Source organism: Oreochromis aureus, linkage group 3 (assembly GCF_013358895.1).
Source record: "Oreochromis aureus strain Israel breed Guangdong linkage group 3, ZZ_aureus, whole genome shotgun sequence".
NCBI classification, from domain to species: Eukaryota; Metazoa; Chordata; class Actinopteri; order Cichliformes; family Cichlidae; genus Oreochromis; species Oreochromis aureus.
This window is the reverse complement of record NC_052944.1, coordinates 22016908-22041881: the sequence shown is the minus strand read 5'-3', so window position 1 is coordinate 22041881 and position 24974 is coordinate 22016908. Positions and strand designations below refer to the sequence as shown.

The following is a 24974-nucleotide window of genomic DNA, read 5'->3' as shown; positions in this document are numbered from 1 at the left end:
CACACACAATTGCAGAATAAAGATAAATATATCGGATGATAAATGAAACTAGCTGTTAAGGAGACTTTAATAGCGTAATACACAGCAATAGGTAATGGGTTCCTAACGGTGGAATGGCTGCTGTGGCACAGTTAGAGATTATTGGCTGTGCAGGAATGAGTCTTTAGAGGCTGCTGAGTTTGCGGCTCGTGATAATCGTCGGCATTTAGTCTACTTAAGGATCGGGTTAATTAAAGTTATGCACATTTATAATCAAGTCACTTTCAAAACGAATGTGCGTTTTATAGTTGTGTGGTGTTTCTGTTGTGGTTATGTTGTATTTTATGTATGTTAGTTGGTTGTAATTAAGATGGATGTAGCTACGTCCAGTGGTTTCAGAAGTACTGTTTTGAAGCCTTGAGATCAACATTTTCCCCGCTGTCAGATTGGTATTTTAAAAGCAAAGAGTGGATATGACAGTGAAACAGCATGCTCATTGGCCTATCACTTATCAATCACCTTGTTGGCCAATGAGCATGTCCTGGATAATCAAAGATTGGATTGGATGTGTTCGGAACGCCTGAATCAGCAGGAAAGCCTTTAGAGGGCCGCTTTGCCATAGACTTCTTAACAAAGTCTTTCTACCACAGCTGTCGCCCCCTGGTGACCATTAAATAGAATGCAGGCTGAAAGGCACTTCCTCATTGGTGTCACTTTTCAAACCCGTAACAGCCGATTTAGACTCATTCCAGTTGGACATGGAGCTGGAAACCCCTTTGAACCCTACGCCGTAACCTTCCACGTAACCTGACATGGACTTCCCGGGAAATGTAACTACACGCTGGGTCACTGCACGCCAGGACGACTGAATGATGTTGAAAGTTATGGCAAAGGGTTAAAAGAGGTTTCTGGTTACATTAAGTTATGACATAGATTAATTTTCCCTCTTGGATACGCCCTTTTTTTTTTTTGTTTTTTTGATCGTTTCAGAAATGCTCCCTTCAGGAATTTGACACGGTTGTTATTCTCTTATGAAACATAACATGTGAAACAAACACCAACGAAGACTATAACTGAACATAATATATATTAGATTGAGATTTATAATAAATGTTTTTGAAAAATGATGATATTAATAAACACTGTATGTGTGATGACGTTCATATTGAGTTTCGATCAGATTTCCACACCCGTAAAGGTGGAGATCTTGAGGTGTGTGTATATATTAGTGCTGTCAATAGATAAAAAAAAAATTAACTAATTAATCTCAGAATTTTCTGTAATTAATTGCGATTAATGGCAATGACTTGATCAATGGCCTGGCTGCAATTACATTTTTTAAACGTTATATTTAGGCTTGCAACAGACATTTATGGAATATAATGAAGTAAATGGAGAATAAACACAAAGAATGTATGCTTAAATTCAAAGAGAATTTGAATAGTTTTCTTTTAGCACGGGTTCTCTCAAGTATACACTAATATATAATATATGTTATATATTAGTGTCATATATATTTATTTTAATTAAAATGTTTAATCAGATTCATCACAGGGTTAGTGTGGATTAATTTTGATTAATCACGATTAAATATCATTAATTTTTATTCTATATTAATCGCATTTCCTTTTTTTCATGAGCAAACAGACTCGAGAAAAAAGGGAAAATATACACACTTAACATGTTTATTGAACATCTTGAACATTCATGTTAACAAAAACCTCTGTAAACATTTATCCACTCTCTCTCTGTCACTCTTGTGGAGGCACTTCAAGTCCTTGAAACGAGTAATCAAAGCTATGTAAAGCGCGTGTTCTCAGCGGTATTAATAGGTCTGCAGATGTTTTGCAATCCACTTGGCAGTTGTGTCAGTAAGTGGTTTGTCGGAAGCTGGGTGACGCGTTAGCTAAAATCCTAGCAGCATCCCCGACTAACGTATGCTTCGCGTTAATGTGATATTTTAAGCTGGAAGTGCTTCGTTGAAAAGAAAATTCCTTCTTGCACAATGTGCATAATACTTTATATCGGTCAACAGTTCAGTCTTGTTATTTTTTTAATACTCAAATTTCCCATCGAGAGGGCCAATGTGCATTTATCATCTTCCATATTGACTTGATTGGTGCAGCTGCCCGTCATTACCAGATCACCTGCCCATTTGCGCATGTGTGAAGATAACTCTACTTGCACAAACTGCCTGAAATGTGTTGACAGAAACATTTCAGGGATTTTGAATCATTCTGCACTCCAGATGCTTTAATAGCGTTAATTTTTTTAATAGCGTTAATCAAGATAAAGGCTTAATCTGCGTTAATGCGTTAATTTTGACAGCACTAATATACATATATATACACACACACACACACACACACACACACACACACACACACACACACACACGCTACAATCATTCTAGTTAGATGTAAAGAATGATCCACACAGCCAAAACAATAAATAATCTACACTTAAGCTCTGTTAAAAGAAATTAAACCTTTTTTACACAGCTAGAAAATCAGTCCTTAAAGGGATAGATGTAACGCTGTTTTTTTGTGGCATCTGGCTCCGTGGCATTCAAGTTCCCACAGCAAAGCTGTGAAGTGAAGCTTTAAAAATGGACTCCTTTCTATAAGGTTGGAGCACAGATTATTTTGCCACCACGAAAAATGCCTGTTAGCCTTGAGTAACACATTGTCATTGCCTCACCTGGTGCCCAGGTGATGTGTGTGTGTGTGTAGGAGCTGTCTGCCTGTTCAGAAGTTCTTTTGGAGCATCTCTGCTCTCTTTTGTTCATCCTGCAGCTGTGTGAACATAGCTCCTCACAGCTGCTAACAGGCTGTTATGCTGCCTGGCTCACTGACATTAACTTGCGTACATTTTGTAAATGTGCAGTTCCTAGTGTTAGAAATCCTTTGTATTGTGTGCTATACTGTTTGCTCTGCTGAAAAGTTTCTATGTTACTGTTAGCTGTCGTCTTACATTGATGTAAGTCAGTCATGTGATTACAGCTGTGCGTGAGAAGTGTGCACAGTTAATACCTTCCTGCTGGAAGTTTCTTCCTGTTAAAAGGAAGTTTTTTCTTCCCACTGTCAACAAGTACTTAGGGAGTCATGTGATTATTTATAATTTCTCTGTATTATTGTAGGCTCTTTACATTACCATGTAAACCCCCAGCACTAGTTTGCTTTTAAAGTAGTGCTTTTAAACATTTGCTACAATGTTATGAGTTTGTTGTTTTATCGCTTTTAAAGTCCTTTAAACTCATATTTTTTACTTCTATGTTGGTAATAAAAGCCTGGACACCTTGAATGCAGTGTTGCAAAAATAAACCGATTGTGCACAAAGACAGCCTGTTGTGATGATGTCTGTCATTGTAATGTGCTATAGTACAGTTGGCGTAATGCAGTAACTTTAAAAAATATTTATCTTTGAGCACAGGAAACTGAGACTTTGTATTTGACAGCATACTATTCAAACAGAAGGTCTTAGAAACAAAAGCCGTGCTCTAATGTAAACCTGCCTCAAATAAAGGCTGTTATCTTCTGCCTGCTGAGTTAAATAAAGGTGCCAGACACTGTTTGAGGAAAAATGTTAAATGATTTTTCTACACATATGTTTGGTCTTTGATATTTACAGTTTTATAAATTCAGCGTCTGCTCACATTCCTTACCCGCAGAATGAGAAATGGAGGCGCAAACACATGTAAAACATAACATTTTAAATACGCAATAGAGCGAATCTGTCTGTGTGTGTCTGTCTTTTTCTCTGCCTCTCTCTCAAACTCACTGAAAGTCAAATGTGGAGTGTCTTCGTGTTGCCCTGAATATGTCAGTTAACTTTTTTAATGTCAGACGAAATCTCAGCTGGGCCATCTCATGAATTCATGAATGAAATTATAACATCACTATAGCCTCAAAACTAGAGTAGTTGTCATTCACAGAATATTTTAACTGAGTGTTACACATTACACATGTCCAGTAACTAGAAAATGATTAAAAATAGTTTCCATGTTGGAATTATCCACAGTAATAATCTGTCAATGCTGTTTTTCAGGCCTACACGTGGCTGCAGAAAGAGATGGGCCCTGAAAGCGACCCAGTGGTCATTGTTCGTTATATCGGCTCCAGCCAGCTCTCCACAGACCTACGAACCCTCCTCCAGAGCATCTGTGAACAGATTGCATTAAACTACCGCTGCCTGATTCACTTTTTGCCTAACAAGATTCAGGAGATGAAGGAACTCCTGATCAACCTCTTAGGGGAACCGTCATTCCACAGGCCCTTGGTCATTGTCCTAGATGCCCTGGAGCAGCTCTCTGAAGCCGATGAAGCTCGCAAGCTGTGGTGGCTCCCCATACACCTCCCTCGGACGGTCCGCATTGTGGTGTCAACGTTGCCCAATAAACACGGCATCCTCCAGAAGCTTCGCCACCTCATCCATGATGAGGGGTATTACGTTGAATTGATCCAGAGAGACCGCAAAGTCTGCAGTCAGACATTAAAGCAGCAGCTGCTGGGTGTGAAGAGAAAGGTCACCTCAGGCCAACAGATCTATGTCAATGAGGCACTTGCCAAGTGTACTTTGCCAATGTTTGTTAACCTCATCTACAGGGAAGTAGTTCACTGGAGGTCACATAAAGATGTGGACGATAGGTCGCTCTGCTCGACGGTGCATGAAAGCATAGAGCAGTTGTTCTACTCTGTGGAAAACAAGTTAGGCCAACGATTTGTCTTCAGAGCACTAGGGTATATCACCATGGCCAAGGCTGGGCTAACTGAAGTTGAGCTGGAAGATATCCTGTCCCTTGATAACATAGTTCTCGGTGATGTCATTGTGGCAACTTATCTCAAAAACCCATTGAGAATCGCCTATGACTTGATTGCAAAGCTCAGAGAGGAGCTTGAGGGGTATTTGGTGGAACGTCAGGTACGGAACGTCACTTTGATGGTCTGGGCCAACAGGCACCTGCACCTTATTGCCCAGAAGCTGTACCTTAGCAATGAGGAGGACGTGCATCAGATGCATAGCCTCTTAGCTGAGTATTTTCTAGGGGCATGGTCAGGGGGCAGAAAGAAGATCTTTACCTACGATAACAACCATTTCACTTCCTTGAACATTTCTCATCACAAAAACCCTCACCATCAGCAGTCCCATGAAAAGACATCTTCTGATAAGTACTCCTATGACAGACAGACTCCTGAACAACCTTGGGTGTTCCAGTGCAACCTTTTGGAGCCCGACATTTTCTTTGTCAACCACAGAAAAATGACAGAGCTGGTGTACCACCTTACCAGGAGTGGGCGTACAGATGACCTCATGTTTGGTGTCATAATGAACTTCAGCTGGCTCTACACAATGATCAAGATTGGCCAGTTTGAAAAGGCTCTAACAGACATTGACCTAGCTTACACTTACACCCAAGAGAAAGAGCTGAAGTTTTTAGCCACAACTCTCCGTAGCATCAAAGTAAAAGTGCTGAAGAATCCAGCGTCGCTGTCTGCAGAGCTGCAGCAAAGACTTTTGCCAGTTGTCACCTCCCTGCCTAAACTCAGACACCTCCTTCTGGAGTGTGACAAAGATGGCCCAAAGTACTGCTCTATTGTGCCTCTCCACTCCTCTATGGATGTTACTTACAGTCCAGAGAGGCTTCCTCTTTGCTCCAGCTACATGCAGATTGTGGAGATCTTGCCCACTCTAGCCCCAAACATAGTCCTCGTAGCACTGGAAGATGGATCTGTCAGCACCTGGGATGTAGAGAGCAGGCAACTTCTACGGCAGATCGACACAGCCAGATCTGTTGTGCTGGGAATCAGGTTGACCTCTGATGAGAAGTATCTGGTTGTGGCCACAACTAAAAACACACTGCTCATCTATGATAATCACAAGTCCTGCCTTTTATCTGAGGTTGAAATCAAGGGCTCCAAGCATGCTGGCATCACTGGTGGCGTTGCCTTCATTAATGGTTTTACTTTATCTACCCATCATGCTTTGGCATGGCTTGAGGCTAGTAAAGATGTGAACGTCATTGACCTCCTCTATGGTTGGCCTTTGTACCAGTTCCACTGCTGGTATGAGGTGACTTGTGTTCAGTGCTCGCCAGATGGAATGTATGCCTTCTGTGGCCAGTACCTCAACACGGTCTCCATCTTTCATCTTGGAAATGGTGACAAGTTGGCCACTGTGACGTCTGAGTTTTCTGGAGGGTTTGTCAAGTCCATTCTTGTACTCGACACTCTCAACCAAATGGTGATGATTGACAATGAAGGCAGTTTGTCCGTGTGGAACACCAAAGAGGTCACTAACCCGAAGCTGATGGAGGATTATGATTGTAGAGGGGATGAGAGCGAAGTAGTGGGCATTGAGTTAGCGGAAGACCAGCGTTCCATTCTCATTTGCAAGGCTAGAAGTATAGAGGTGCTGGACACAAAAGTATGGAAAATGGTAGAAAAGTTTAAAGCCAAACGTAGTGAACGCTTTGTCGCTGCTGTACTCTCCAAGAATGGCCAAAGCATTGTGGCCTCCATGGAAAATACCTCCTCTATCTTTGTCTGGAGGAGAGACAGTGGACAGTGCATGGCTAGCCTGATTGAGATCTCAGGGGCTATCGTGAAACTCATCAAATCAATCCACCACAACTTGCTCCTTTCGGTTGCCAGCAGTGGAGTTCTGTCTGTTTGGGACATTGATATCATCACCGCCATGTCCAACATTGACAAAACAGGGAAGAAGATCCAGACCTTGCAGCTGTCTGGCAGAGAGGACTATGTGTTTACCATGGACGGCTCAGAAGCTGTCCACAAGTGGAACTTTAGCACTGGCTTCATTGAGACAGTCTTTAAGCACGAGGGCATAGTAGAGAACTGTGTCCTAACCTCCTCAGGGGATCTCATGGTGACTTCGGATGACAAGTCCAGTCAGTATGTCTGGCAAACCAACACAGGAGAAAACATCTTCCGCATCAATGGACAGAGAATATCACAATTGTTAATTACGCACAATGACCAGTTTGTGGTGTCCCTTTGTGAGCAGAATGCCTCCAGAGTGTGGAGGCTTGCTACGGGACACAAAGTCTGCAACATCTTAGTTACCCTCCAGAATGCACTGATCACCACAGCGAACACTTTCCTTGTGGGAACGTCAAAAAACAAGCTTCTCGCTGTCAGCCTGTGGTCAGGCAGCGTATCAAAGAAGTTTGTCTGCGATGATGGTATTACCATTGTCAACTTCAAACTCATTCCCGACTGTCCTGACTGTGTAGTCTTCATCACATCCACCGAGACAGTCTTCATCTGGAGCGTTGCAGATGAGTCTGTTTGTAGGAGAGTCCAGTTGCCAGCCAATTTCCTCAAAAATCTAGAGGACTTCCAAATCTCACCCAATGGGAAATTAGGAATTGTCTCCAAAGGTGACGAGAATATTAACGTCTTGGACCTTCACAGTGGGAAGCTCAGGCTTGTTCATGCCGCGGGTATAATTTGGCGTCAGAAGTTATCAAGAGATGGACGTTACCTTGTATACATATGTTTCCGGAACTGTGACGAAGACGACGACGCGGGCGTTGTGTCCAACCTGATCGTGATGCGCCTTGCCGATGGCAAGAGCATTGGCACATGCTCGCTTTACAAGACCCCCACCTTCCTGTCTCTCTCCCAGCGAGCGCTAAACATCATCATCGGCTTTGAGGATGGCAGCATTGGCACGTACACAGTAGTGGATCGTGTGGATGCTGCCCTCAAGATAAAGATAGCCACCTCCAACAGCCGCCAGATTGTCAACAATGCCTCTCAGAAGGTCCGTCCCAAATGCAGCAATCATTCCTTTAAGACTGTTGCCGACTGCATTTGGAGAGAGTCGACAGAGGTCTTTTCCAGGGACAGCCCCATCAACGTGTCCGACTCTGGAGAAGGTGAGTCGACAACACCTACGAAAAAGACTGAACTGCTGCAGTGACGGGTTGAGAACAGAGGAGCGGGAGGAGCTAAGGTGGGAGGGCGGAGACGGGCGACAAAGCTTAGAATCTCTGGGGTCGCAGTTGATTCTTGTTTACAGCCACGTGATTCAGCTGCAGATGTCAGCCCTATGGGTAGTTAATGGGCCGACCGGTTTTTATCGCTGCACTCAAGTTATGTATGAATTACTTCCAGCTTACGACACACTTTGTTTTACGCATTAAGACTGTTAGAAAATACTGTTTTTTCAAAAGAAAACAAATGTAAATCGTGTGAAGTATTAGTTTGCCATTATGTGTCCTTTTGCATTTGAAGAACAAAGTTATGAATCAGATGTATCGTTCAAACATTTACAAGGCCATTCCAGTGATCTTAGCCACTATCATCCTACCATATCTTTATTTATATTGTGCACATTAAGCCATACTGTTGTTCGTAAAAGAGTATATTCATGTTTGTATTAATATCAGGCTGTACTGTACAAAATGAAAGAACTATGAACATATGTACATATCTCTTTTTGGCTGCTGCAATTTGTCCTTAAAAAAACAAAACAAAAAAGTTATGTTGTGCTTAATGCAATCAAAGTGAGTGCCTGGAATTTAAAATGTTCTTTATGTGCAGATTACAAGATTTATGAAAATGCAGGGAATTTGTACACACAGTCTACGCACCGTTGCATAATACTTGCATTGAGGCCAGATGTGAACGATCAGTGTACCGGTCAACAACGCGGGAGATGGAAGGCATTGCTGTAACGATAGTTGTAGAAATTTCTTGGAACAGTTTACGTGAATTGGATGTGAATTTGCCTGCAGTTCCATCAGTTTGTCTGCTGTTCGTTTTTTAAGGGAAACACCACTATTGAGCATAAAAGTGTAGCATAGCACCATGCACATTCACGCCTTAACCAGTGTATTTGCTTTAGGTTTAGTGGCGTTTGTTCAAGTGTTTCAGTGTTAAAGAAAAGAGTGATTAGCCCAGTGTTTCTCTGAAACAGCTCGGCCGTGTGAATATATTTAGAAGTGTAGGCTGTAGGTGGAAGCACTTTATAAGTGGTTTTTGTGAGAAATTATTAGATTTATTCATATGAGACGTATAAATTGTTGAAAGTGATCTAGGTTTGTCTTAAGATTTATCTACAGAAAGACACAAGCTATTCAGGCACTTGCAGGCTACAGCGGGCTCACTTGAAATGCTAGAGTCTCTTCATATGTGCCTGGTATCATTAAAAATGTCGATGCTGTCGTTTTAGCAGCTGACGTCATAGTGGAACAGCTTTGGTAATCGGTGGTATTAAATATGGGTCGGTACTTGAGATTGTTTGTCACCCTGTGTAAAACACCTTGGACAAGACGCTGAAGATTGTGAATGTGGAGGAAAAATGTATCTTGTGGTGGATATTTCAGCACAGATCTAAAGCAGAAGTTACATTTTAAATGTACATTTTTAAGTTGGACTTTTTGCTTTTGTTTCAAATTGCGTGCCACGTTGACACTGTTACATTTTTCTTACACATTCACCAACTTTAGTTTTCATGCTGTTTTTTTTCACAACTTTTCAGAAGGTGATTTCTAAATTCTTTCTGAACTCTATTAAAGTCATTCTAGGAGAAAATCTCACCACTCAGCAGCCATCTTGCTAACACCTCCGGGCCCTTAAAACTAGTGCTAACAAGACCAACCCCTTATCTAAGTCAGCGGGAAGAGACCCATTACTTTAATCCTGTCGAGGCCACTTCAGTCAGAATTGGATTTGTATCCTGTCCTCAGTAACTTTTATGTGGTCCAAGGTGCCTGGGACCTTCCAACCCGTCCATATGTTGAAAGCAGGGAGGGGAGCAGCAACACCTCCTTAACAGAGCAGACTGAGCACCAGTGGCATTAGACAGAGTTGGCCAATAGTGGGTTCCAAAGAATCTTGCAGATGTAATAGTGCACCCTAACTGAAGGTTACTTTCAGCCACTCCTTTATTCAAACGGGGTCCCAGCGGGTAGTTCCACATATTTGATTTGGCAGATTTTTATGCCGGCAACTGCCGAGGCATTTGTGTCTCCTCCCAGGATCAAACTAGGGGTCTTTCTCTTTCTAGAAAAAAGTGTAAAGTACCATATTATGGAGCCACTAATTGAATTTTGCACATAGGATGGACAGAAGAGAATCAACTGAGCCATCAAATGAAGTGCAGGCAGAGATTAACTGTGTGCCGTGCCAGAAGTAACATTGTGCCCATTTTCAGTGATCACCTGCAACAGCAGTTACAAAGTTTAGTGACTTTACTTTTACTGAGTTTGCACAACTTTATGGCTCAGTCTTGAGTGCCAATATGATCAACAGTGCTGTAGTAGGATTCCACTGTTTCAACAAATCTGCAAAAATTCCTAGATTATTCCACAATCAGTTGTAAGTGTGGGTGGAAATGAGGAGTTTAGGAACCCCAGCAGCACAGGCAGGAAGTGGCAGACTACCTAACAATAAAAAGCGCGGTTGTTGATTGAGCTCCAAACCTCCTCTGGCATTAACGTCGGCACAAAAACTGTGTGCTGGGAGCTTCGTCGCATGGGTTTGCATGGCTGAGCAGCTCCTGTAGCTGTAGCGTGTTGCTGGCTCAGTACTTTCGTCCACGTAGCGTATTTCTATCTTCTGCTGCAGCTCTTTGGAGAGGTGGGAAGTACGGCCATCTTTAAACATTTGTGTCTCTCTCTGATCTTTTTGACCCTTGCTTGATAAATCTGACCCTGATAACATTATGACATGTTAAACTGTTGAGATCAGCTGACAGTCTGAAGGAATATTGGAACATCTTTGAGCTCGTACCTTGCAGGTGCCATGGGTGGCTTTTCTTTTTTCAAAGCATGACTGTAATTGAATTTATCTCAAGCAGTTTTGAGCTGTGGTGAGTCCAAACTTTACTGAGGCATGACGGAAACAACAAACACACACTTTCACTTTGACATATACTTTTTAAAGGGCTATTCCATCTTATTCTATGTTTACCAGTTTTGAAGAGTTAAGATAAAGGCCCTTGGATAATTTCAAACTAAGTAGCAGCACCAAGCTTTAAAACACTTTATTTCCCTCCGACTCAAGAGTTTAAAAAAAGATGTTCTTTCAAGTAATTTGCCAAAGTCCCGATTATAGTTTGTGATTTACTTTTGTCGACAGTTGTTTCTGAGGCTTGTACTGTAATTATATTGTTACCAAATCGTTTCAGTGTTTGACTGTGATTATGTTTATGATAGAGAAAAACTTGCTATCTTTGCTAAAGAAGTTTAAAAAAAAGAGTCCTCTTATAAAATATATCGGAATGCCAGTTTAAGAGTATATTTGAATGTGTCCATATGGAAGCCAGTAAAATGGTATTATTGTATGTTAAGTAACTTGAATGACTTTTAATAACTTACATGTTTGCAACTCATAGTTGACATACTGGTAATGAATGTTTCTATGGTATTCTTTGTATCGTCAGGACTGACTTACCTGTTTAGAGATTTATATTTTCATAAATGTTGTACTTACATTTTGTTACAGAGTTGTTTAACTGGAAATTCAAAGAGAAAAAGAAACTTATGTCTGAAGCAATATGAACCTAGTGTGTATGCATTGTTTGTATGAAACATTTTAATGTAATAAAATGGTTCACTTTTTGCCTCCACGCTGCCACCGCCTCTGGCCTTTTCTTTTGTTTTCGTTCTGCAACTAGAGGTTGCTGGACCACATTGTCATCGAGTGTCTTCTTTTAGAAATGAAAGTGTTCTTCTTGTGTGTCAAGAGAAGCTCTGCTCAGCTCATTCCTGAAGTACCGGTAGCTGTAAATGAAGTTGCAGAGCATGCTGTGAAACAGGAAATTCATGAAGGTTTGTTTTTTTTGTCCCCGGAGAGCCAGAAAACATTGACAGAGCTGACAGCCTTAAACACACACACACACAGAACCGAGCTGTAAAATGATTTGATAGGCCAGTAATTGCTCTTCTGCACAAGATGCCCAATGCCAGACAAGCGTGGTGAATATCTCTCCAACGCCGGCTGACGTTGTCATTGTAATTAGGCGATGCGTGCGCGGCGCACCTGTACACTGCCCTGCACATGCACATGCTCGCCGAGACACACAAACCTGCACCGTAAACACATCCAGGATCAAGCCGTGATTAGCCAATAAAATCCTGTTGCTTTGGGCTACCATTTTAATTTCCCCGTGGTCTAACTCTAAGCAGATCCGTGTGTGTGACTGTGTGTGTGTGTGTCCTGTCTCCACAGCAACATCAGGTCCACAGCAGTCACAGGCTTGGCCACGCCTCCCATTGTAACGACGGTGAGCTCATGTCTGTTGGCTGTTGGGGCTGCTTCCAGTCATTAGGACAACAAGGGCTTGACTATCGCTAGCACATTTCATCTGGAGAGCCACACGGGCTTATAATTACACCACTTTGTTTGTTCAGTGGGAGGTCTCTGCAGGTCACATGGTGCGCCGATGTGTGTGCGTGCATGTGTGTCCTACAGTAGGTACAGTATGTCATTACCTTTTATTTACCCAGCCCTATAAATAGCCACTTCACTGTCAGCAGCATTGAGCCCTCCTTTTTGTCATCCTTGTAGTTTTTTCAAGTGTGACCTGTATTTCCTGTGATGGGAAAGCCTGTGACTCACCCATATCTTCCTCCCTCCCCCTCCCTACAAGTACACTGTGGCACACCAGATAAACCAGCCACAACTAAACACTTTAACCCCACGGGCACCTGAAATTTAAGCAAACTCTGCACAGTATGAGCCTTAAAAACAAAAGAAAAGAGAGAAAAAAACCCTGAATCCTATGGTTGTAAGATGCTTTAGCCGCCTGTGTTTGACCAACTAAAAGCTTTTCGCCAAATACAGGGTGTTTGCACAGGGAGATCGCATCAATTTTGTGCCACCGGCGGGCAAATATTGTATCTGCGAGGAGAGTTACGATGAATCCCATCAATGGAGCACGACCGCTCGTCTCATCTCTCGTTATCTCGTATTCTCTCCTCTCATCAGCAAGGTTGCAGAAGCGCCAAACCTCAGTTACAACTACCAACAAGCCCTGACCTAGTTCCTCCGAAGCACGCTGGGAGCAGAGACGTGTGAGGAAGGCGCAGTCTGCACCTCTGTTTCCATTCCAGGTGAACAGCTTGAAATGGGAGATGTTCGAGGAGCTGTTTGCTTGCGACAGGTTAAAGAGATTAGAGTGTCCGCCGTGTGCTGCAGCATTTAGGGGAGAGTTGATCTGATCACAGAAGAGAAAGTCAGACATTATATGGGGTGGACAGCGATCTTCATTTACTAATTGTTCTTATTTTTCTTCAGTTTTCTTGCTTCATATCGATTGAATCAGAGACAAAATTTAGGAGGCAAACGCTGGTCTGGCCGTGACTCAGTTCAAGTCAAAGTCCATGTACATTTCTGCAGACTGACACGTCACACCTCAAGCCCTACAATGAGGATATTCAACAGTGTTTGACTTGGGATCAAAGCTTTCTGAAACTGCAGAAGTGACTAAGCTTTAATAAGTGTTGTTGTTTTGGCAGGAGAAAAGGTCAAGACCACAAAGTCGGGGTTTCTGAAACCATGAATATTGCCTTTAGAAAGCCCAAAGCTGAATCCTCGACCTCGGAAACAGCAAGGGAGAAAAACATCGGATCACGCTTGGTAGCTTTTTACGCAGATACTAAAGGTGGTGGAACAGTTTTAAAAACGTAGCATGAGCTATTTTCTTAGCTGCTACAGTTAATAAGAATTTAAATGTTACGTAAAAGGACTCCTTAAAGTATTTTGTAGTTGTTATTTATTTTGCTTAAAATGACTTAAAAGTTGAGAGAAATACATCTGTTAGGTGTACCTTGGTAGTAGAGGGTTGGGACCTTTTTTCCTTCAGGACTACCTTCATTCTTTGTGGCATTGATTCAACAAGATGCTGGAAACGTTCAGAGATTTTGGTCCACGTTGACATGATAGCGTCACACATCTGTAATGCCAGTCTTCCCATCTGCAAACAGTGAGCCCAGCACAAACATGCTCTGTTGGATCTGGTGACTGTGAAGGTTACTTAAGTACAGAGAACTCATTGTCCTGTTTAAGAAACCAGTTTGACTTTTGTGACTTGCTATCCTGCTGGTAGTAGCCATTACAACATGGCTACACCCTTACACCACCAGCAGCCTGAACCTTTAATACAAGTCAGAATGGATCCATGCTTTCATGTTGCCAAATCTTTACTCTACCTGGATGTTGCAGCAGAAATTGAGACTCAACAAATCAGGCGACATTTTTCTAAACTTCTGTTGTCCAATTTTGCTGAGCCTGTGCAAACTGTAGCTTCGAGTTTTCTCTCCCTAGCTAACAGCAGCAGCGTGTGGTCTTCTGCTTTTTGTAGCCAATCAGCTTCAAAGTTCAACATGTTGTGCATTCACAGATGCTCTTCTGCATACCTTCGGCATATGAGTGGTTATTCGAGTTACTGATTCATTCCTACCAGCTCAAATCGGTCTGGTCGTTCTGCTCTGACCTCTGACATCAACGAGGTATTTTTTCCCAGAGAACTGCCCCTCACTGGATATTTCCTCTTTCTCAGACCATTCTCTATAAACAGAGATGGTTGGGTGGGAAAATACCAGAAGATGAGCAGTTTTTGGAACACTAGCACTGATAAAGGAACTTAAATCACCGCTTCTGATGCTCGGTTTTAACTTCAGCACGTCATCTTGACCATGTGTAGATGCCTAAAAGCACTGACTTATTGCTACGTGTTTGGCTGATTAGACATTTGCATTAATAAGCAGTTGAATAAGTTTATCTAACAAAGTGTCAATTGAGTAATCTCAGGAAACCCCCAGAAACCTGTGTCATAAAAAAGTACATATCCTGTGTCTGCTTCATTGAATCATATGGGAAACCGTAACAAAATAACAACACAAATAACAAACTTTTTAGAGAAATTAAAAAAGTGTAAACATGACAAGAAGTTCTTTACGGTTCAGCTTCATATTTAGCAGATACATCTGATCCAAACAACATAATGAATGAACTCATGTCCCCAAACTCTTTAAACTATCGACTTGTCGTGTATTTCTTCAGCGACTTTAAGGGTCCGTCCATCCTTCGTCTGCATGAAACCTTCATTCTGCTCAAGAATGAAAGTTAAACATAGAAAAACAAGAAGGAAGCAGTGGAGTGAAAACAGACGGAAAGTATTTATGCGGCACCACAGGCTGTATCTTTGAAAATGTCTAGGAGGGGACTACTTTGCATCCAGTGCGTCACATTGTTGTCATGTTTTGTCTCTTTACCGGAATGTTAGATGTCATCCTGTCAAAAGCTGCCAGAGTGGAAAAACGCCTCCACTGTAGTTTAAGTTTTTCTTTTCCAAAAGCACATACATGCATAAACACACACACACACACTAGACTGCTGCCACTTAAGTCTTGTTTCACAGTTAAAGGAGAACACCCCAAAGTCCCTTTGTTCCTGTTATTACATTACTGTCTTTTGTAACACAGCTCCATGGAAGTTTTTAAAAAATAGTTTTTCCTTTGATCCCTTCAAGGATGAACTTACTTCTGTAAACACTCAAACCGGTTTTATAGCTGCGTGTCATTATCAGGGAAGTAATTTGTCTATTATGTCCCGTAAAAAGTTGCTTGTCCATCCTGCTAATAAATGAATATTTAATAACTTCCTATCCTCTAAAGAGTGTCGCATAAGGGTCCAGACCAACACATTAAACACATTCTTGTTGTTATTTTCCTGTAATTTCCTCTAAAAAAGTTAAGATTTCATTTATTTGCACAATAAAAAGTGATGTGAGAGTTAGTTTTAAGCCAAACTCATCCAGGAAGTGCACTTCTTCCTTTTTCTTTCTTTTCTGGATGGATGCCAGGCTGCTTTAAGGGGAGAGGGAGTCTCAACTCTAATCACTTCCAAGTCATATGATCAACTGTGGTCAGGTGGTGGCTTGTCAAGCTGGACGTGGGTTAGGTGGTCAAGACAGGAAGTCACATTAAACGTAAATCCACCCACAGATTAGACCCACTTCATTAAAGCTTCATGCAAATTTAAGCCACTGTGCCAGATATCCACATGTCTGTTATGATCTCAGCAGAGGTGACTTTTATTTGGCACTAATCTGAATTATAGTGATGCTGTGCTTTTTAAGAAAACACACGTACATATCTTTATCACTACAATATGTTCATGATTGTGATGTCTTAAAACAATTTTTTTGTTCTTTTATGAGTCTTTATTTAAAGGTAAATTAATAAACTGTCAAAACTAGAAGAATAAGACTTATGAGAATGATAAAAAAGAGAAGATTAAGAAGAAGGAAAATAGAAGACGTTTCCAATTTTGAAAATATGTTATTTGATAACAGATTCACAATCCAGAAAACACTATACATGTATATAGTGATTATATCATTGCTAAAATTGTTTTATTTACGTGTTCTAATTTAAAAAGTTTTTCTCTTGGTACACAGTTTCAGGGGTCAAATACCGCTTTTATGGGCATGTTTAAAAACGGACGTCAGAGTGTTTAAAAAATGCAAAGGTAGGGAGGGAAATTAGTGCTAAAAAAAAGAAACTGAAAGAAATCACTATGCCAATTTATAGATATATATAAAGAAAAATATAACAAGACATTTTTTTTAATCGAAATGTTAGGAAATCTCTTGTCATTTTCTTGCAATCCATCGATTATGACAAGTGCTCTAAAATGACCAATAAGAAATTAGGTTTTACAAGATTTAACACCTCAATAAAATAAAATACAATACGCACCTCTCTAAGGTAAAAACTACAAAATATAAGGAGCCGAATTACCTTTAAAAATAAAGCTGAATAAAAGGTAAAAAAAAAAAAAAAAAAAAAAAAAAAAAAAAAGACACTATAAGAAGCCCAATATAAAACAGTGAGGTGGGATACAATACCTCAACATTATATATGCATATAGTTGCAGCTCTTTTATGTCTTTTTATTATAATAAATTAAATAAAATTAAAATCAAATTAGCAAAGAAGAAGGAAGCTAAAAGTGAACGTTGCTTTGAGGCTTTTATTCTGAAGGGTGTAACAGGAAGTTTTGGTTCCACTAGTTTCCCTGAGTAACTCCCCATCAGCTCGCTCCTGCCCTCACCGGAGACATGGGACTGAGGAGTCACCGAGGGGGGAACTCTTCAGCGACTCAACACAACAAACCAAACTAAGGAAAGCAGCTGTGGCTCACCATGTCGTCCGGACTCTTTATTTTCTCACCTGAGTTTTCAACTTTCACTCAGTGACATTAAAAAAAAAGGACCGGAAGAGAAGCTAGATAAATGACATCCGTGCATTTTTGATTACCTGGGGCAAAGTGCCACACCTTCGCTCACCAAGACAGGTAGGTTGAAACAGTGTTTGTTTTATTGCTAATCTTCGTGTGCTGCTTACAGTGAGTTTGAAAAGGCTGAGTTTGAAAAGTGTTGCTGAGACGTTATTAAAGTGCTGTTTGACGGTTATTCACCGTCAACAGGTGGACCGGTGCTGTGATGTCAGCCATATGGCGCAAGTGTCCACATCAGAAAGCACAGCAGGCAGAACACAGGCACAGATAGAATAACATGTAAGTGTGTTACAGTCGTGCTGTGCCACAGTAAAACTAACTTTAAAGTTTAAAACACACACACACATAGTTTAGAGTATTTTGATTAGCTTAGCCACAACTTGAAGCAGTTTTTACAGTGACAGTGGAGGTGTGAGTGCACCTGCTGCACGTATGACTCTTTAACCTACTGCGCTAAAACAACTAAAATAAATATATGTATCTTATATAATTTTTTATAAGATATTTTCCCAATGTAGCCCTCATCATTTATGAAAAACCTCACAAGAAGCCTGCTGTTTGAAATAATTTATAATAATTATAATTATAATAATAAAAATAGTTAGTTATTATTCTTGTTCTTCTTATCGTTCTCCCTGTCTGTCTTTTCCTGGCATGTGGGTGTAAGAAGTTTAACTACAGTGTTTGTAATTCAAATTTAAAGCATGCTTCGGTGGATGTGAGCCAGGCTAAAAATTTCCATAACACCCTGAGCTCTTTGGTCATGTTCAGGTGAAGTGAATGAGAGTGTGGAAAGCTGTTGTTATTGAGGTTTGTTGAGTTGGAGCATACAGGTAGAGGAGCAGGAGGAGGTTGCAGGAGGAGTGGTCTCGATTTGGTGACCCACCCCCCCACACTCGTGTACATGGCCTTGGGCTGTGTTTGCACATCTAACACGCAGGCTCAGTGAACCCAGGGTCAGTGGAGACTTTGTATGTGGATCCGTGCCCTCGTGTACAGCTGTTATATGTCAGTGATGGCGTTTAGATTATTATAGAGAGTATAAATGATGCATGGGGCCCTCTGTGACATCACCCAGTGGTTAGAGAAGTCACTTCAGAAAGCCTCCAGTTGTCGCCATCTTGGCGACGATGGGGCTGAATGTGAAACTCAGGAACACTGCACGCTCATTGGTTAACGGCGTGTGACTGACAAGTAGCTTTCCGATGAGCATTCTCTGACTTTAAAAGTGACCATAAATGATTCAATATGACCTAAACCTCACAACTGAGACCATAAACCCATCATAAAAGTCACAAATAATGGAAAGCGAAGGATTTTTCTTCCCCCTAGACAACCATAAATCTTTCTCAGAACCAGACAAGTCGCCCCCCCATCTGGTGATTTTTATCTTTTTTTAAAGACTGACTCTTTAAGTCACTTTCAAGATTCCTTCAGTTTGCAGGTCTGTGCAAATTATTCCACTGATGCGTTAATAAAGAAAAGCCGATCATTAAAACAAGGTGCGAAATGTTCAGGTGTGTGAGCTCCACCTCTAAAAGCTCCTTAAACATTTCAAAGTATTTTCTTTGTTGAGTAAAATGATGTCCCTAAAAATTAGCATGGAGCCTGGTGGAGTGAGGCAGGAGCGAGTCACCGCGCCTCGGCCGGTGATTTACACTCAACTGTGGTTTGTATTAGCCCATTTGCTTGCCGTTAGTGGCTGACTCCACCCACTGGCAGCTTATTACACAAACCCAGACATTTAAAGTGCATGCAAATACCATTTGCCCCAGGTCTAGTTTGCTTTGTGCTGCAGGATCAGGACACAAACATGAGAACAACTCACTGTTGCTGTTTACATTACAGTGTAGAAAATAGCTGGCACAGGTAATGTGTCTCTTTTACTTGGATGTGTTGAAGTGTACTAGCAGCGAAATCACTAAAAGGCCAATAAGATAACAGAACAAAGAGGTGTAGCACTAAAATGACCAGAATAAGAAGGGGAAAAGGCTTAAACCAACACGAAAAGCCTTCCGTGTATAAAGACTGACATACAGTACGGGGCAATGAAGGTAGGGCTGCTGAGTCATAGACGACCTGCATGCCCGACATCCACCGATTGTGAAATCAGTACATTTAAAAAAAACATTGATTTTGGTTTCTTAGAATGGTGTTAGTCATCTTCTGATTGACCTAAGCAGGTTTTTAATGGTGGCAGTAGTGGAATTTAGTCTGTGTAGGTTCAGTGAAACTTTTCCCTTTCTTTGGGTGTTTTCACACCTGTGAAGTTTAGTCTGTTTAAATCAAATTCAGGTACTTTCTTCCCCCTCTGTGTGGTTTATATGTGCACGTGTGAACATGGGAGTCACACTAAGCTGTGCACTGAGGTGTACAAGTTTAAGAAGCAGGTGTCAACACTGCTTCTGTGTCCAGACTCCTACTGCGTTAATTGAGGTTTTTATCGCGTTTTATTTAATATAAATAAGCCCCTAAAAATAATCTGTGGTTGTTCTTGGACTTTTTTTTTAACTTTATCTGTTCATGCGCAGCACATCTTTAAGGTCATGTTTTAAAACCCCACGATGTAACTACAGCCCAGCTCACGATTTGACAGACACCAGATATTTGAACCCTTTAGAAAAGAATCACTCTGAGCCTAACTAAGATTTTGAGTGGATATATGAAGCTTGGGATCTGGAATTTTTCATAGTGAGTCTTCCAGACCACACAGTAGCATATTGATGACTAACTTCATGTTGTGGATGGATCATCTCGACCGTTCTTTTGATTGAAGTTGGCTCCGTTTTTGGCGTCTTTTTCCTGCCATATGATTTAATTTATGTCTGCCTGTCAGGGATCTTCAAAGTGACTTTTACTGAGGGGAAAAAATTAATATTCATCCTCCATCTTTATTCTGCGAATGTGTTTATATTATCCTAACAATAGCTCTGTAGCTAGCCACCAAGTAGCACACAATCATATGTCAGCTAGCCTAACTTTAGTAACCCTCCAAAGATTGTTGCTGTTCAGTTTTCTGTCTTTATTCATGTCTGAAGTGATAGTGGAGCTGTATGTTTTCGTGTTTTAGAAATATCTCAGTGAGATGGAAGCTAGCAAGCTAACTCCCTGCTAACTTCCATTAAAGCTCATAAATCTGCTTTTTCAATGGTGTCACAATGTTCAACTTTAATGTAACAGCTGAGAAAGCAGCCACACTGACTCTTTATTGAAGATGAAAGATTTTGATCTGTTTTTAACTCTCAGGAAATAGCTAATGATGTCAGACCTATATAAACATAAATGTACATGGAGGATCAGTATGGTCTAGCATAACAGCCGTAAAATTAATGTAAAATCTCCATGTTATCCACCAGGCCACATCGCCTTCTTCCTGTTTTTACTTTTTTTGCACTTCTGACCAATGAGCTAACTACCTATCCTCACGAGATTTGTAGTGATGTGTTTTTGTTCATTTGGAGTTTTTCCTTTTCGGATTCGGACCACAGTAAATTAACTGTAGGTGTGAAAACGCCCTTAGAGACTCCATCATCCGGATCATTAAAGTTTACATGATGCTAGATAGCATTTATTAATCTACAGCCTGATGGAAAGATTGAGGTTGAGTGAAAGAACATTTTGGGAGTATCAGGATTATGTAAGACCAGTTTGTCATGCTCTGCCACCATACAGTCAGAATAAAAGCGTGCCGATCTATTATTACCTGCTAGCTGATCATCTGAAGCCTTTACTGTAATGATAGTGGCCCTCTGATGAATAAACCATTGATGTAAATCTGGCCTTCAGGAGATAAGACTTAATTGTCAGTGTAGCTATACAGCAAAACTTTGTTCCATAGCAGGCAGTGCAGTGTTTGTGTACTTTGTGGTCTGTTTGTTTTTGGTTTATCATTAACATTTATTGTGTAAATCTGACTTTCCTTTGAACGCCCTGTCACTGGATGTGCATCTCGCCTTTATTTTCTTTATAGAAGAGGGTTATTTTTATCAAGATATTTGACTTATGTTCAAGGGCAGCAATCATCAAGAAAACATGGACCTGTGTGCATTTTACATTCATTTAAATTTATTAGAAAAATCATCTGTTTTGCTTTGATTCATTAATTTCAAGATGATACTTTGGGCTGCTGCAAAGACCACGATTCATTATACTTCATTATACTGAATAATTAATCAACAGTTTGGTCCCTTTAAATATGTCCAAGTCCGTATCAGTGGTTAAAAGGGGTGCATGCATGAGCTCACAAGTATATGAGATATAACGTGCATGCGGAAAGCAAATGATGATAACACAAATGAAAGAGCCAAACAGGGATTGCGAGGCACGGAGACGGCAAAAACATCGGCACAGGACCGGAGCGGAGCAGCAGCAGGAGCTCCACAAGTCCCACATGTGCCAGTCTCTGCTTTTTAATCATTAACTTGTTTTGTTTGACCCACAGTGGGTCACCTTGGGCACCAGGAAATTCTCGCTTTTCTACACAAAAGAACTTAAAAATCAGTCAAAAGGAAAATGAACACTTCAAGTGTTCCTGTTGTGCACTGTGGTGTGGTTGCAGATGTGAACACTGTAGTCGCACTCGGGTGTAGAGAGTGACAGCTGAGAGTCTTTGGAGGAGGTGGTTGCAGTCTGGGTCCAAACGAACCCCAGAAGAGTTTCTTTATGGGTGAACGTGATGGAAACCAACTACTAGGTGTACACAAGTTTGAGCTTAACACCTTCCTGCAGCCAGGTATGCTTTGCATTCTGGGATGTAGCAGAGAATGTCTGTAGTACATCCTCCATATTGTTCAATAGTTCAGAACACAGCACCTTAATCCAGTATAAACTCTTCCTGCTCTGACCTCGTACACATCTGGCCAGTAAGCTGACAGAATGTTCTCACGTGGTTTGCAGTGACGCCTTTTAGTTCACTTGAAGCTGATCAACTGATTTGGACCCAAGCAAATGGCCTATAGGTGTAAAAACCCTCTTGAAGTTGAGAGGTTGTAAATTCATGGAATGAGATCAGGAGACAGGGAAACAGTTAATGAAAACAGATTAAAAAATTTATCTGCAGCGGTCTCGGCAGCAGGCAAATGATTACTGTGGTTTAACCGAGCAAATAAAAAGTGTGAAAACTTGACTTTATGGTAAATTGAATCTCTTTGAGTTTTGTAGTGGTTTACAGATAAAAGAAGAACATCTGAAGACATCACCGTGGGGAAAATGAAAACACTTCATATTAGCTGCAGGCCTCGGTCCACTTTTTTATTGGCTGAACCTCTTTATATTCAGTTCTGCCTGGCTGGCTGTGCGTTATTTAAAACTGCACTCTTCTCAGGCTCTTCGTGGGCTTGTTTACTTGCTAAAGCGCTGTGGAGGGCTCCTGGGTCAGGAGGATCCACGGGAGGAAAAACAGCAGCAGGTCTGTGCGCAGTATGAGAGAGCGAGGCAAAGGGAGAGCTATTGATAAGTGTGGGCTGCTGGGTATTAGAGAGGAGACAGGACTTGTTTTCATCAGACTGCCGCCCAAGGCCATCACAAAAAGGATGTTTGTACACAGCACATCATATTACACATGCGCAAACACACACGCATGCACTCGCAGCTAAAATTAGAGGAGATATTTTCATATTTTGCAATGACACACCGCTAACACGTTGTGTAATCGTGCACGCACTTGTTTACACAGCAGGCCGTACGTGGAGTTTAAAGTGAAAAGAATGCCCGAGATTGTCCGCTAATGAGGAATGACTTCACGTAAATGGGTTGCCCTGACAACTCACCATGGATACACTCACCTAATCACACCTGGCTCATTCAAATCAGCCACCTCAGCGTCAGCTAGCCGAGCTCACTTGTCAAACACACAAAATCCAGAGTGTCACTTTGAAGGAGAGACTCTCTGTCTGTCTCGTGACACACGTTCAAGAGTTTCTCCTGTCTTTGTGCGAGCTGCAGAAAATACTGATGAAACGCTCAAAAGTTCTGTGGGAAGCATTATCAGGTGTGCAAGGTTATCTCATCTTCGTTATATAGCAAGTTATGAAAAGCAGGATAAAGCCATGGGTCACTACACCGACTTTAAAATAGCGTATTGACATTTCAGCTTGATTTTAAAAGCCTCCGAGCAGATAAGAGGCCTAAATTGACCACCTTATCGAAGGCTACGGTTTCCTTTCAGCGGGGAAATGCAGAGGGTGACAACGGTCGCTGGTGATTACGAGGAAATCCAGTCAATAATTGCTTTGTTTTCAGTATTGCTTTGGGAATATGTTTGTTTTAAGGAGTGCACGCATATGTGTGTGATAAAAGCCAGTTCGCAGCTCAGCAAAATGGAATCGGTTCTTGATCCGGTTTAATTTGGTTTAAAGAAAAATCTCACAGATTTTTCTTTAAACAAAACGTATGATGCCTTTTCTATGGCCTGCTTTAACAACGTGCTAACCTTATTTACAATCAATATTTAAAAACACATTAAAACATCTGTAATGTGTATAAAATGTAATACAGGTATCTGACAGGATGACAGCTTTAGTGCCATTATAACTAGTTCATTATATATCATAGATATTATTTTTTTATTTAATGTTCATTTCAAAGACATCGCAGCCTTTTGAGCACAGTGATCTCATCGTCTTGTTGAAGAAACCAGTTTGAGATGATCTGAGTTTTTTTACATGAAGTGTTATCCTGCTGGAAGCAGCCATCAGAAGTTGGGTACACTGTGATACACTGTGCGATGCTCAGTTGGCAATAAGGGGTCCAAAGTGTGCAAACAAACTGTCCCTCACACCATTACACCAGCAGCAGCCTGAACTGTTGATACAGGACAGGTTTGTTTCATGCTTTGAGCCTCAGAGAATTGTAGTCTTAGTTTCCTATTCTTAGCTGACAGGAGTGGCACTAGGTGTGGTCTTCTGCTGCTCCTCCTTTAGAGATGCTCTTCTGCATGTCTTTATATGTAACGAGTGGTTATTTGTTATTGTTGCCTTCAGGTCAGCTCAAACCTTTCTTCATCATTCTGATGCTCAGTTTGAATTTCATGAGGTCGTCTCGGCCATGTCTACCTGTCTAAATGCACTGAGTTGCTGCCATGTGATTTGCTGATAAGATAATTATGTTAATGAGCAGCTGAACAGGTGCACCCATATTGTGTATAAATTTTAAATTCATCTATTTGAGTTAACAAATTATTCTGCTTCACTGCAAGGAAATGATCTCATGTCACAGACTTCTTCTCCTCTATGCGACTTCCCTAAAGACTGAAGCTTGAAAGTTCAGGTGATAAAATGGCCATTTTTATCTCACTGTCCCACACCTGCTCAAACTGCCAAAGCGAGGGTGACACTGCAGTCACAGTTGTCATGAGCAGTCCGGTCTTATGACAGCACCGCACTCCTCCTGTCTCGATCCCTCTGAGATCTCTTGCTTTTTGTGTTCGGGGCGAGCGGTTGCAGCAAATGGCTGCTGGTGTTTTGGTTTTGACACACTGTCCACACTGAATCAGCATGTCCACAGAGCTTCTCTACCTGTGCCCGTGCGTACTGATTAAAACAGCCACACTGTCACACCTTTCCTTTAGAGCTATACCCAAATATATGAATACTCAGATATTCATTCAGTGTCTACAGGCAGGATCATTTTTGGTGGGTTTCAGCTGCTCTGTGTCACACTCACTCACTCACTGAATGAATAGAGCAGCACTCATGCATACAAGCTGACGCAGTATATATTT

The 24974-nt window shown here is 41.2% G+C and overlaps 2 protein-coding genes across 4 annotated transcripts in view; both read left to right on the top strand.

Moving 5' to 3' along the window:
• LOC116327705 (NACHT and WD repeat domain-containing protein 2) overlaps positions 1–11572 on the top strand; it is a 62278-nt gene extending 50706 nt beyond the window's left edge. For all 3 annotated transcript variants that reach the window (XM_039601684.1, XM_039601679.1, XM_039601673.1), the window contains one exon: positions 4027–11572. In XM_039601684.1, the coding sequence (XP_039457618.1) occupies positions 4027–7923 (3897 nt within the window). In that variant the 3' untranslated portion in view covers positions 7924–11572. The remainder of the gene's footprint in view (positions 1–4026) is intronic.
• A 5442-nt stretch (positions 11573–17014) lies between these two features.
• Positions 17015–24974, top strand: part of zgc:194930 (uncharacterized protein LOC557813 homolog) — a 28522-nt gene continuing 20562 nt past the window's right edge. Inside the window, exon 1 of the mRNA XM_031749346.2 lies at positions 17015–17311. The gene's annotated coding sequence lies outside the window, so the exon portion shown is untranslated. The remainder of the gene's footprint in view (positions 17312–24974) is intronic.